Source organism: Eleutherodactylus coqui, chromosome 10, assembly GCF_035609145.1.
Source record: "Eleutherodactylus coqui strain aEleCoq1 chromosome 10, aEleCoq1.hap1, whole genome shotgun sequence".
Classification (NCBI taxonomy): domain Eukaryota; kingdom Metazoa; phylum Chordata; class Amphibia; order Anura; family Eleutherodactylidae; genus Eleutherodactylus; species Eleutherodactylus coqui.
Window position 1 is genome coordinate 24,457,058 of NC_089846.1, and position 14,440 is coordinate 24,471,497.

At 46.9% G+C, this 14,440-nt stretch overlaps 1 protein-coding gene across 1 annotated transcript; it reads right to left on the reverse strand.

The window, feature by feature from the left end:
- Positions 1 to 1,516: 1,516 nt before the first annotated feature.
- On the reverse strand, positions 1,517 to 13,309 carry WDR45 (WD repeat domain 45). Its single transcript, XM_066580600.1, has 11 exons — positions 13,184 to 13,309; positions 13,037 to 13,107; positions 10,175 to 10,249; positions 8,052 to 8,156; positions 7,878 to 7,974; positions 7,516 to 7,610; positions 5,848 to 5,927; positions 5,565 to 5,773; positions 5,198 to 5,299; positions 1,869 to 2,014; positions 1,517 to 1,799 (listed from the first exon to the last, which is right to left on the reverse strand). Exons 2-11 carry the CDS (start codon positions 13,083 to 13,085, stop codon positions 1,690 to 1,692), a joined length of 1,068 nt encoding a protein of 355 aa, XP_066436697.1. The 5' UTR covers positions 13,086 to 13,107; positions 13,184 to 13,309; the 3' UTR covers positions 1,517 to 1,689.
- Between the last annotated feature and the right edge of the window lie 1,131 nt (positions 13,310 to 14,440).

The window sequence follows — 14,440 nt, forward strand, 5'->3', positions numbered from 1 at the left end:
AAGGTTGCTGCGTATGCCCTAGACAGCGATAGTAACCAACAGAGAAGTCCTGAGTTGTACAAGACCCGATTTTCAATGGAGGACAAGATGGCCCGGCTCAGGCTCACGTATTTTGGCCATGTAATGCGAGCAGAGTCACTAGAAAAATCCACAATGCTTGGACAGATCAGTGGCAAAAGAAGACCCGGCCGCTAAAGGACACGATGGCGGATACTGTCAAAGCTGATACTGGCATGGGTATCACACAACTGAAAGAGGCAGTGCAAAACCGAAAAACATGGAGGGAGCACATCTTTAGGGTTGCCGAGGATCGTGAATGTCTAAACGGCTAACAACATAATTAGCGCGTACAAATACGCACGACCCAGTGCACAAGGACTTGGTGCAAATACACATACGCTTGTGTGAAACCGGCCTAGAAAGCACATCAAAGAGGGCATCACCATATTGGTCCACAGAGGAGGGGAAGAGACACAACCAAGACCTTGGAAGTCCAACCTCTGTGTACCAGGGCTTAATACTGGAGGCCTGCGGGATCAGTAATTACTAGCGATAGTGTAGTGGCCCAGTACATCAATTTCTGGCCCCCTCCATAATTTCATACCTGTCATGTCTTGTGTTGGTGCGCTGTGCAAATTTATTATGTGTATTGCACAGCGGCAGCAAGTGAGAGGTTAAGTGTTGCATGAGCCTGGGAGATGCTTGCAAAGTATCATTTATGTCCTGTCATGTGGTAGGAGTGAGTATATAAATATGAGTGTGTGAGCGAGGAGAGGTTCGATTCTTCTGGGTTCCTGAGAAAGAGTGCCTGCCACATGGGGGTAGCTTCACTTCCCATGTGGTGAAAAATGGAGGAAGAGCGGTTCCTGATCACCTGTATGCTAGTGACCGTGAGAGAGTGAGCCCCAAAAGAGACAGAGCGTGTTGATGGTGAGTCAAGGCCAAAATCCCCATTTAGAGGTACTCCCCTACTACTGTTCCTACGTGGCCGACCTATGCCTGGGATCACCGCGTAGAGGTACTTAAATTCTACTGTTTCCTACACGTCCGTCCCGTGTCAGGGATCACCGTGTAGAGGTACTATCCTATTGTTTGGCTTCCTTCACCTCAAATTTGTGTAATTTGTGCCTTCCTCTCCAGTGTTTATTCTAAGTAAAGTTTTGCCAGGCCCTGACCGTTCCCAGGGACCTGAGGTACGTTACACAAGTCTGCGTCTCCTTTATTTACCGCCGATGGTCTTTCCAGTGGGTAACGGAGCGGGGGCATCACCCGTGACAATCCCTATGCCTGTTCGCAACTTTACTACTAGGTATCCCTCACCTAGGGGTGCCCGGAAGAGGCCCAGAGCTGCCCTGGCCGAGGCCACGTGTGTCCCTCCAGGAGGGAGCATGGTAAGCAACTGTCTTATCCTCCCAGCTCCTCAACGTACTACTTGTGTCTGGGGTCACCCTACGGGACGCTGCAGTGATCTAATGTATGAAAACCTATGAATGACTGATGCAAATAAGATTTACCATTTCCCTTAGATCTACTTCACTTTATTCCTAATGTAAGATCTTTAAGATGGATACATACAGTCAATTACAACCTATGTACAATAATACTGTATAAACGCAGCATTCGCCTCCCACGTAGTCCATGGACCGCCGAGCTGCTCTTTCTTCAGCATGTAGCGACAGTCCCTTCAGCTCAAAAAATGTCATCATCACAAATGTCCAGATATACATCAAAGGCCTCGCGGTTACAGTTCCCTTCCGGAGTGAAGACGTACTTATGAAACGTTCCATCCACACAGACGGCTGAGGAAGAGAACGGTGGTTAGATCTGCTGCACAGCGGGAGGCAGGCGGCTACAGCGGCGTCACTCACCTATTACAGAATTGACATTCTTAGAAGTGTTCTTGCCAAAAGCACAGATACAGGCGGACTCTGCGGGCACCGTGAAACTGGCCAAACTCCACTGTGAATCCACGTACTGACCGATCATGGGGCCAACTTTACCAACCCGTGCCAACCTGAATCAAAATCATTAAAAACGGTAAACTTATGAATGATTGTGTGTGTAAATCACCGCAGGCCAACAAACCTGAACTAGTGCGGCACGTCTGATGGCAGCTGGCCCAAACCGATCTGGTAATGAAGTTTCATACAATGCATGTTGACTACCACAACCCATGAATCTTAGGGTACACGGTCACACATACCAGAAACGGTATAGAATTTCCGCATTGGAAAATCTGCAACAGAAGTTGTCCGAATTCTGCTGTGGATCCATGCCAAAATCTACACCAGATTTTGGTGTGGATTTTTTCTGATCTGCACCATTTCAGGTACTTGTGGACGTGCCCTTAAAGTGGTTTTTCATGACTTTTTCATTGATGTCCTATCCTCATGAAAGGTAAGCAGTAGCAGACTGGCAGGGGTTTGCTGCTCAGCTGTTTGCCAGGACCACTGCACTAGTGCACAGAGCTGCTTTGTGCTGGTAATACACAGCTCTGTACATTGTGCAGTGGGCTGGAATGGTACTGCAAGCACAGTTCCCATGCATGTGCGGTTGCACCCGGCCCGACAGATTTACTATAATTAACATAGTATTTTTGGCTGAATAAAGACATGTCTATCCAGCTCAGTCTATTACCCCCCACTGTTGATCCAGATGAAAGATTTCTTACCAACTCCAATCTGGCAATCAGAATAATCCCGGGATCACCAACCCTTCTGAAGCAATCAATGATATAACATGTAATATTGTATCACTCCAGGCGTCCAGGACCCTTGTACGCTTTTATGGAGTTCACCATCACTACATCCTCAGGCAGAGAGTTCCACAGTCTCACTGCTCTTATAGTAAAGAACCCCCTTCTATGTCTGTGCAGAAACCTTCTTTCCTCTAGACGTGGAGGGCGCCCCCTTGTCACAGTCCTGGGTATAAGCAGATGATGGGAGAGATCTCTATATTGCCCCGATATATTATACATAGTTATTAGGTCGCCCCACAGCTGTCTTGTTTCTTAACTAAATAACCCCAGTTTTGATAACCTCTCTGGGTATTGTAGTCCGCCCATTCCATTTATTACTTTAGTTGCCCGCCTTTGTACCCGCTCAAGCTCTGAGATATCCTTCTTGAGTACCGGTGCCCAAAACTGTCCACAATATTCCATGTGTGCTCTGACAGTGATTTGTAAAGAGGAAGAACAATGTTCTCATCATGTGCCCCTAGACCTCTTCTGATGCACCCCATGATCCTATTTGCCTTGGCAGCAGCTGCCTGACACTGGCTGCTCCAGTTAAGCTTACAGTTAACTAAACTCCCCAAGTCCTTTTCCATGTAAGTGTTTCCCATTTAGTGTGTAATGATGACATGCATTTCCTCTGCCCATGTGCATAACTTTACATTTATCTGTGTTACACCTCATTTACCACTTTTCTTCCCAAAACCCCAACTTATCCAGATCCATTTGCACCCATATACTGTTCTCTCTTGTGTTAATTACTTTAATTGACGCCAGAAACTGATGTGCATCTCTTTATTTTGGTGCATGGCCTGGCTGAGATGCTCCATATGTAATAAGCAGCATGTGCCTCTTAATACATTAAGCACATCTCCCTCCAGCAGGGTTCATATCAAGACTGGTGTATGAAAGGGCAGCCTTAACCCTTTGCAATCCAATTTTGGATTTAGGGTTTCCTAGGGGACTTTCTCTTTCTGTCATTCTATAATGGCGCCATCTGCTGGCTAGAGCCAGTCCTGCAGTATGGGACATGCTGGAGAGGCTCTCAACAACAGAGCGGACAGTAATATACAGTAAGAATACCCTGCCGGACGTCTTCTGACATCGGAGCTGTACAGCCTTTAATCAGAATGTCTTCAGACGTCAGACAGTGGATTGGAAAGAGTTAAAGGGGTTGTCTAGTTATTGGCAGATTTTTTTTTTTACTAATGTGTTACAACAACAAGAGCAATGATACTTACCCTTCCTCTCCCCAGGGATCCAGTCCCAGTTTAGGAGCTATTACCACCTGATCCACAGAGCCAATCAGAGGCCACAGCAGTTAGGTACCGTTCTCCTGGTACCACCACTCGGATGCTGAGACCCATAAGACCAGGAGAACTGTACCTCAATGCCTCTGATTGGCTGCAGCGGTCAGGTGGTACTGGTTCCTAAACAAAGACAGGGAGAACCACGTGGCTGCAGATTTTAAAACTTTTTTACCCCTCTATTATTTACAACAGTTCATGGTGGTTTTTTTGCAGCTAGCTTAAGCCGGTTTCACATCGACCTCCGGAGGTTCCATCGCAGATCCGGCTCAAAATAGCGAAAGAAAAGGCGCTGCATGAAACTGAGAGCCCATCGATCCAAACTCCTGACATGTCCCTATGAGATCTCAAAAGATTTCTGAAAGCCTTGAAAGTTTTAAACAGCATATTTGCATTTATAATTTCTGATTGGACCAACTAAAGTCTGTTCACACTGGTGTCACGATCTCCATTGAGCTGATCAGTCACAATCCATTTTTTCTTCATGAAGTTATGATAAAGGTTCATCAGGTATTTATGGGGGTCTCGGGTTTTCTCTTGTGCCGGATGCAGTACTCCAACAAATAACACCAAAAAGCTACTGACGTCTGACCGAAAATAACAAATGCAAGTATGCACATACCCTTAAAGCGGTTGTCCAATTGTAAACCATTAATAGCTTATCCTCAGGATAGGCCATCAGTAGTAGATAGGCAGGGATTTGTCGCCCAAGACTAATCCCCGCTGAACCGCTGTTGTCTGAGGCCAGCACACTTGTGCACTGAGCTGATATGTGCAGACAGCTATTACAGACCAAATTCTCATTCATTTCAATGGAAGCTTCGCCTGCAATACCAAGCCAGGCCACTGCAGTGAGAACGGAGCTGTCTGCTGCCTGCACATATCAGCTCTATGCATGATTGGACTGCCCTAGTCAGTGGGGGTTCCTGATAATGGAACTGTTTGGCTACAGAGATTCCCTTTCCTGCTCCCCGAATGAAGCAGGAAAGTGGAATCCCCAACGCAGATGTGAAGCCTTCCTTACGGTTTTCAGTATCCAACACTGAATGGAGCATGTGATGCAATTTTTTTGCATACCTCTGTATATCTAGATAACAGCATTTTGCACCATGTATATACAGCATTTACATATATTTATAGACATTGGCACATAACATACGCAGAACGACGATTCAGCTTGGTGTCCTTCAGAGCAAAGATGTGCACCGTTCCTTTATCACTGGAGCTACACAGAAAGGAGCTGTCGTGGCTGAAATTGATACTGGGGCGAGAGGAAATTTAAATGTTAATAGGGCACCATTACTGTAATTATATTGCTGCTTTACTTATAGTATACTACTAGTAATGGATATCTTCCACAAGCCTAAGCCAATATCAGCATAACACAACTTGACATATCCAAGAAGTACAAAGCAAGTACAAAGCTTAAATCCATGACCGCAACTGAAGAGAACTGCGATATTCCTCACTCACCTACCCTAATGTCATCCATACTTACCATCCTAAAGAGGTCGTACCACACTTACCAGTAGAGTGTGGCTGGGTCTGTACCACGCCGTAGTTCCACTAGCTGCTCCCGAGTCTGGGTGTCAAATAGTCGTATTAGGGTTCCTTTACGTGAGGCTGAAGCCACCAGGGTGCCCTGCTGATTGACTGCTAAGCAGCCTAGTTCACTTTGATGGGCGTTTATCGTGAATGGGGCGGATGAGCTACTGGGCTTGGCATTACACAGATCCTGGAAGCAGAACAAGTCCTTAGATATGTAATATCATGCTATTGAAAGATGCCCGTAGTTAGAAGTAGACTTACCACCAGCTGTAAGCTGCCACATTTGTGGCCTGGAAAGATTAACAACTGTTTCTCCATGCTGGGGCAGAGATCGCACAGGCCTGGGAAGAGAGAAGAGCACCAGAACAGAGTAGAACGTGTCAGGAAGGCCACTCTCATTTAGACTGGGACAATTATCTGTAATACGGGTGCAAAAAGGCACCCATAATAGGTTTGGGTGAAAGTGGCTTAAATGAGAAATTACAGCATAAACCTGAAACTAAACACTATAAAAGGCGCAAATACTAAAGCCCGCATCAGTAATGTCACACAGCTATGAAGAAGACACGTCGTATCCATTACTCCCCTCACTAGAGGAGCGAGCGCTAGTGCCACGCTCACATTCAGAGATCTGAACACTACATCGTCTTAGGCTGGCTTCACACAGACTTATGTCTATTTGCGTGCCTGAGCGCTGTGTGTTTGCGGAATGAACAATGGTTTTTTGCGCATGCATCGGCATATTTTACTGTATTTTTGCGCACGCAAGGCATGTTCCTTTACGTGCGGCAAGCAAAGATGCACTAATTCTAGATGTGTTCTTATTGCGGCGGAGTTACGCAGTGTTTCACGCATCTCCTTGTGTATTGCGCACGCATTTGCGCACCCCTTATTGACTTCTATGGAGACCTTTGGTACGCAAATACGCAGAAAAATAGAGCCTGCTCTATTTTTTTTTTCTGTTCAACTGTAAGGCATGCACAAAATACAGAAATGTGAATGAAGCTATTGAAATTAACAGGAAAAGGGAGTAGGTCCACTGTAGGATGAAAACTTTTTTTCGAAAAATCCAGACAGACATAGAGGAACAAGAAGCACCGGCTGTCTTGCACGTTTCAGGCAAGCAAGTTTCCCCTAATCATAGCCAACATGTAAGCCGGCACATGCTTTTTGTTCCTCTACGTCTCTTAGAATTTTTCAATAAAGAGAAAGAGTTTTACCCTACGCTGGACCTACTCCCTTTTCCTGTGCATCTGTTCTGGTTTCCAGCCAGTCCTTGCGTGGGAGTGATTGCAGAGGAGCTGGTTTCTGGTTTGCATTGAAATCAGCAGGTTAAATTTTCTGCGTATTGTACATGCAAAAGCGTTCGTATGAAGCCGTAATTATTCATATTGTTCTTCATTAACTTCAAAGACGAAGCCATGTGCTGGAAGAAGCAGACTGGTTATGAATTGTACCATGTATTGCATCTGCAGCAGAAGCTAATAGGCAACTCCAATGATCCGAAGGTCTCATTCTGGATATCAAATCTGTCCCGTCTGTCATAGTAGAGGTTGGTGATCACATCACATGCAGCGCTGGGGCACATAGGGTCTGATGCTTATGATGACGGGCAGATACTTTACGGACCATTAAAGTGCTTTAAAGGGTATCCAAACTTTCACAAAACTTCTGATATAGTGACACGCCACTAGTTTTGACCAATCGCAGCCCAAGTCCTGAGAGCCCCCCCCCCTCCGTCAACTGCTAAAAGGAAGGCGGAGAAGCACTCAGACAACACTGTGACCCTTCAACTGTGATTATCGTTCTACAGAACCCCATCGCCTTGCTGGAACTATTGCTCTTGCAGTTCTAATATGGACACTACAATGTAAGTCTATTACAGCTGGGGGAAACGGGCTTCTAGGATACGTAATAGGAAGCCATTACCTTTAGGGTTGTCTCTTGTATCAAACTCAAAGAGTTTAGTTGGGTTATCTGGAAAGGAGTAGACATAAATCCGGTTTTTCACTACGATGACAATCCTAAAAAATGTAATGCATATAGTTAGTTCATGCCAGAAAATGAGTCGCAAGCCGGATTTGGCCCGCGGGCCTTGTGTTGGACATCTGTGCATTATGCAAATAAGGAGATAATAGGGAACAGCATATCATACAGCTCCCTAATATACGAGCCCCTGTACCTCCATATGTCACCACCGTCCGTGCAGAGGTACAACTGTTCAGCACAGAAATTAATATTTTTTTTTACAACTATTAAAGCAATAACTAAAAACCAGATTTGTGACTCACTTGTCCGTTCGCAGTCGCACACTCAGCACGGGTTTCGTAAACGTGAACTCCAGCACCAGCTTGTCTTTCCCGTCCCGCGAGTCGTCCCAGATCAGCACTATACAAGAATAAGGACACATAAGAGCTCATCTTACGTCAGGACCCCGAGAGGTAACCAGAGTAAGAAGTACTGACCTGAGATATCTGAGAATTTGGGATTACTCCCACCACCCACCAGTGCCAGCAGATTACATCTGTGCAGCATTTCAACCTGCCCGACGCTGCCCACCTGCTCCACGTCTGGGCAGAAAAAGAGAATATTGGTCATTACTGGAACTGAAGGGTCTTCTGGTTCATCACGCTAGGACTTTCAACCATTAGCATTGAAATAAAACACTATGGCTTCCCTCGCTCCGGACAACGTGCGGTTATCGCTGGCCGACGTCTTGTCTATGCATACATTTCTGCGGCAGTGGCCACCACAAGGGAAACGTAGCGCTACATGGCGGCCATTCAAATAAATATCTGTCCATGTAATAAATGGATACACTGGGTCCCTCACAGCAACTCTTCAACCGGGCCCATAGAGAGGGGTTCTAAAACAGGAGGACCCTCCCATAAGACCTCCATGTGTCCTAATAAAACATATTCATAGGGTCCTGAGACAATTCCTTATTTTTTCGTCCAGGTGTGCGGTCTGAGGGCTTGTTTTTTTTTGCGCGACAAGTTGTATTTTTCAATGGTACTATTTAATGTGCCCTATAATTTACTAAAATACTTCTAAGTGGAGTGAAATTTGTAAAAAAAAAAACAAAAAACTCAATTTCACCATCTTTGGGAGAGTCTTGTTTTAAGGGCTTATTCAGATAGGCGTATATTGGCTGGGTTTTCACGCCTGGCCAATATACGCTGTCCCTCTCTGCAAGGGCAGGAGGCGGGCCTGGCCGGGAGCTAGTGCACTGAGCTCCCACCCCCTCTCCCCGCCCCTCGCCACTGCTTGCAATGGAAGGGTAGGGATGGTTGCAGAGCTAAGGTCCGCCCCGCCCCCTCACTTTGCAAACAGTGGCAAGGGTCACGGAGAGGGGCGGGAGCTCAGTGCACTAGCTCCCAGACACAGCGATTCACTTTTACATCCTATTATTTTTTTCTAAGAATTACTAAAAGTTTGTTGTTTTTTTTTTTACTCATCCTTAAATTTTTTTTCAGTCCCCACAGGAAACTTGAACTTGCGATCGTTTAGTCGCTCATGCAATATAATGCAATACCATAGTATTACATTGTACCGCAATCTGACAGGCATTCTACCAAGCCACGGTACAGGTATGGCTCGATAGGCATTCAGGTATGGCAGTACTAGGGACCTTCAGAAGGCCCCAGGCTGCCATGGCGACTGAACAGTACATCGTTTTATCTGAAACTTGCTGGAATAAGAGGTATCTAATATATTAACCCTTTCCAATCCACTGTCTGACGTCTAAAGACATTCTGATTGAAGGCTGTACAGCTCCGATGTCGGAAGACGTCCGGCAGGGTATTCTTACTGTAGATTACTGGACACTCTTTTGTCGGGGGCCTCTCCAGCATATCCCACACTGCAGTACTGGCTCTAGCCAGCAGATGGCGCCATTGTATAATGGCAGAAAGAGAAAGCCCCGTAGGAAACCCTGAGGCCTCATGTCCACGGGGAAAAGAAGAATTAAAAACCGCAGTGGATTTTAACTCTTCTCCTGCCCGCGGATCCGCACCCCATAGGGATGCATTGACCACCCGCGGGTAGATAAATACCCGCGGATGGTCAATAAAAGTGAATTTAAAAAAAAGGAGCATGAAAAAAAACCTGACCTGCTCCATTTTCGTGCGAGTCTCCCGCGGGGACGGCTCCTGCAGGTTTCTATTGAAGCCTATGGAAGCTGTCCGGATCCGCGGGAGGCCTAAAATCAGAATAACTTACCCGCAGCGGACCGGGCAGATCTTCTCTTCTTTACGGCCAGATCTTCTTTCTTCGGCCCGGTGGATGTGCCTGGCGCATGCGCGCGGCACGCCGCCGACGTGCCGAGCACATCCACCGGCCGCAGAAAGAAGATCCAGCAGCGAAGAGGAGAAGATCTGCCCGGTCCGCTGCGGGTAAGTTATTCTTATTTTCAGCGCTCATGTCCGCGGGGCAGGAGGAACCTGCTACGGATTCTCCATGGAGAATCCGTAGCGGGCCTGATTTTCCCTGTGGACATGAGGCCTGAATCCAAAATTGGATTGTAAAGGGTTAAGAGGCGTACAACCACAACATAAAGCCCTGACCTCACACAGTCTGCTTTACATACCCAGGTGTCCTTTCTCCATCAGAGGCTCAATGTTAAAGATTCTCACTCCGGTCTCCATCGCACAACAGAAGCAGCCTGAGCCAAGAAAGAGAAAACATATCACATACCCGTCGTCCAAGAACAGCCCCCTCCCAGCATGAAGAGTTCACAAGTATAAAGAGTAGTTGCACTTTTTTTCATAAGCGTTTGACATGTCAGAGTGCCATATCAAGTTGTGATCCATGAGGATCCCAGTGCCCAGGCCCCCGCGGAGCGCTGTAACTAGGGGCAGCAGCGCTCACCCCTGCATTGTGCCCCTCCCGCTCTCTTCATTGCTTGCTATATGAACCCTGAAAAGATTTTAGTGCTGTGTGCCAGTGCTGGATAGTGGGAGTCGGCAAGTATACAAAATACATAACTTAGTTTATGTATTGCGGGGAACTAGCAAGTTCCCTTTAAAGGGGTTGTCTAGTTGTAAAGCATTGGTGGCCTATTCTCAGGATAAGCCATCAATAGTAGATCCTCGGGGGTCTGCTGCTTTGGAACCCTGCTGATGAGCTGTTCACTGAGCTGGCGTGCTTGTATACTGAGCTGATTTCTGCAGGAAGCAGATGACTCCGTTCACACTGCAGTGGCCAGGCCTGGTATTACAGTCAATGTTCCTATTGAAGTAAATGTAAACTGTGCCTGTAATACGAAGCCTGGCCACTGCAGTGAGAACAGAGCTGTCTGCTTCTTGCCAAAATCAGCTCAATGCATGCTTACACTGGCCCAGCGAACACTTCATTAATGGGGTTCCCAGGTGGTAGGCAGCCACCAATCTACTATTGATGGCCTGTCCTAAGAATAGGCCATCAGTTGTTTACAACTGGACAACCTCTATAATGGTGCAATGAGTTTTAGGATTTTCACCTCCACCTCTTATACTTCCATTAAGATGGCCATATGAGGACTTGTTTTTTGTGTGGCAAGCTGTAGTTTTTATTGGTACCATTTTGAGCTACATATCATGTATTGCAAAACTTGTATTAATCTTTTTTTGTAGAAAAGGGAGGGGAAAAAACGGCAGAACTGATGTTTTCTATTCACAACGTTCACCATGCAGTAAAAATGTTGCGTTAAATTTTCTGTGGGTTGGTACAAATATCGCTCTCTCTATTCTTATAAATGTAATACATACAGAGGTATTTGGTAGTATCACAATTGTAGTTATAGTTTTTGTTTGTTTGTTTGTTTGTTTTGGGGTGGGGTGGACTTTTGCGCAATAAATCCCCCCTTTTAAAAAATAATTTAGCTTTTTTTGCATCTCTGCATTCGAAGCCCCAGAATCGCGGTATTAGTGTATCTTGACGCCACCAGCAATAGCTGGTGGAGTGAAGATTGACAGGGGGTGACACCCCCTGTAGCTGATTGGCTGTGCACCTTCTTGCTCACAAGGTCCTAGAAGGGCAGTAAACGGAGCTAGGAAAGGGAGTGAGCGGCCACTGTGGGTGCAGGCAGAGCTCCAAGTAACTTCCCCGGCGGTGGGCCACAAATCGGAAGGCTACTGTGTGCTGAAGCGTTGCAGCAGCACGGAGGTGACAAGGAATTACGGCAGCCAAATCGTACTTCATAGCCAGCATTCAGCAGGGGTGGTGGCGGCCGGCAGGGAACTTGCAGCCGGCGCCTGGCATGGAGCTCACAGGCCGCGGCCGCAATGGAGCTCTGAATAGCCACCCGGCACACAGCACACATCCGCTGGCCGATACAGCTGCAGACATAACAGCAGGGAGGGAGCTGTCATGCCGTCAGCGAGTTGGCATGGATGGCAGAAATGCCGGCCGGGACTTTGGGTGAGACGCTGCTGTGTCTCCATCCATGTCTGCCTGCACTGCTGCCTTACGCTGACGGTTACTTGTCATCTTTGCTTTCCATTATTACATATTAATGCTGCCATGTTACTTTGCAAACATGGTAGCATTAACAGGTAATAATCTAAGGCAAAAAAGCAACTGTACGTCAGCCTCACACCTTTGTGCCTTAGCCCTATCAGGAGCTAGGGGTATGACGGGGGCGTTCCTCCTGTCACACTGCTAGCTTCCGGTGGTGTCAAGATACACTAATACCAATGTACGCTACATCACTAGTGACGTAGTGTTCACTTCCTAGCAGGGAATGCTGAGCTAATACGGAGACTGTGCATGGTTAAAACTCTATGCATTTCGTACTTCCATATTTTTGGCCATCCCTTTATGTCTGCTGTCTGTAGCCCTGTGGTTTGTGTGTCCTCATTTGTTCCCCCTGTCAGTGCTTGTGGTGTGCGGCGAAGGAGCACTGTGGAGAGGGTGGCAGTTGTTGCGGAACCATGGAGGGATGAGGAGCTCCTGGTGGCATTGGGAGGTGAACCTTTGGTTTTTTCTAGGAGCGTCGTTGGTTCCTTGGGAGCTTTTCACACGTGAGGGAATTACGCCGCAGGATGCAGCCAAATCCGCAGCTACGGAATTCCACACCGGAACCTGCAGGTCTAACTGTGGATTTTGATATGGAATCTCAGACATCCTAGGCAAGTCCAAAAAAATTCCACGGGTGCAGTGGAAATCTCCATAATAAAGGTCTGCCTGCAGAGATCTTTTCTGACATCACAGTGGGGGAACTCGTAGATATAAAGCCGCCCGCACACATTATATAGCGGTCAGCGGAACCTTTCGTTCTACTGGCAGCAGATAGGCTGTTATTACCAACATTGTGCCCCGTCTACGGCTCTATTACAGATACTGTATACATAGTGTCTAAGTATTCGCATACACCCTGTTTAGGGTGGTTACTGCCCCCTGGGGACCCTCATGGCCACTCATAAACATCATCACATGTAACAGTAATGGACGATTCATATGGGCCACTCACTCTGATCTTGGTTGAACCGGAGCCCATTGACACCGCGCTGCTGGGACATGGCGGACACTGGGACCTGGCAGCTGTAAGGAGACAGAGAGAGGTTAGGCGGTGACGGCTGTACAGTTCCCCCCAGCGCTGCCGTCTCCCCTAATTTACCTGCCAGTGACAGCAGCAGCTTTGTTGTTGTCGCCGCACTTCCGTGTTTACAAATACCTCTTCTAGTGGAAGTGACGTGCAGCCACACTAGTGAGCGCCTCCTTGTGGTGAACCTGGGAGTGAGCATCCTGGAAAGTACAGGATGTAACCCTTTCACTGCTGGAAAGGTGACCTGTGCTGCTCACACTATATAGGCCTGCAGCAGTATAGCAGGAGGGGGCACATTACACACTGAGCTCTCTGAGGGATTTCCCGACAGACAACAGCTATGGGGCGTTCTGCAGCGACAGGAAGAAGGCAGCACATTGTCTGTCATTGGCAGGCTGGTGTGCTGTCTATGGAAGTGAACATTCATCCTATGAAGCACTATGTGTCCATTCAAACAATAGCGCACGCACATTGTGCATTGTACACAAACACAGCACTGCTGCACGCACACAGCGCACACAACTCTAGTACATACACACAGCTCATACAGCTCTGCTACATGCACATACATCTTGCAGCTGGCATGTTAACCCCTTAGTGACAAAGCCTGTTTGCGCCTTAATGACCAAGCAATTTTTCAGTTTTTTTTCATCGTCGCATTCCAGGAGCCATACGTTTTTTTAATATTTCCCTCAACATAGCCGGATGAGGGCTTGCTTTTGGCGGGACAAGTAGTATTTTTGAAATGACATACGTTTTTGTACGTGTAATATATTGAATACATTTTATTAACTTTTTTCTTAGGTTAGTAAAAAAGATTCTCTCTTAAAGATTTGCTTCTGTGTTGCCGCATTCCAAGAGCCGTAGCGTTTTTACTTTCCGAGCAACGAAGCACTGAGGGCTTGTTTTTTGTGGGATGAACTCTAGTCTTCATTTTTCCAATTTTTGGGAACATAGAACATTTGGATTGCTTTTTATTCCATTTTTTTTCTGGAGGCAAGATTAACAAAATCTGCAATTCTGGCATGTTTTTTTTAAATTTTTAATGGCGTTCACCATACGGTATAAGGGCTTATTCACAAGAGCGTATATCAGCCCGCGTTTTAGCGGCCAGCCGATATACGCTACCACTAGAGATGAGCGAGCATACTCGCTAAGGGCAATTACTCGAGCGAGCAATGTCCTTAGCGAGTACCTGCCCGCTCGAAAGAAAAGATTCGGGTGCTGGCGGGGAGCGGCGGGGAGGAACGAAGGGGAGATCTCTCTCTTCCTCTCTCCCCCGCTCCCCCCTGCTCACTCCCGCAACTCAGCGCTCACCCGTGCCAGCAC

What these genes read in the sequence shown, in the direction of transcription:
- WDR45 (XM_066580600.1), bottom strand. Translation starts at nt 13,085, where the DNA reads ATGTCCCAGCAGCGCGGTGTCAATGGGCTCCGGTTCAACCAAGATCAG. An exon ending in CCGGTTCAACCAAGATCAGA is followed by an intron (nt 10,250 to 13,036) that starts GTGAGTGGCCCA and finishes TTCTTGGCTCAG; the next exon opens with GCTGCTTCTGTTGTGCGATG. An exon ending in AAGCTGAATCGTCGTTCTGC is followed by an intron (nt 2,015 to 5,197) that starts GTATGTTATGTG and finishes ATTTTGATTCAG; the next exon opens with GTTGGCACGGGTTGGTAAAG.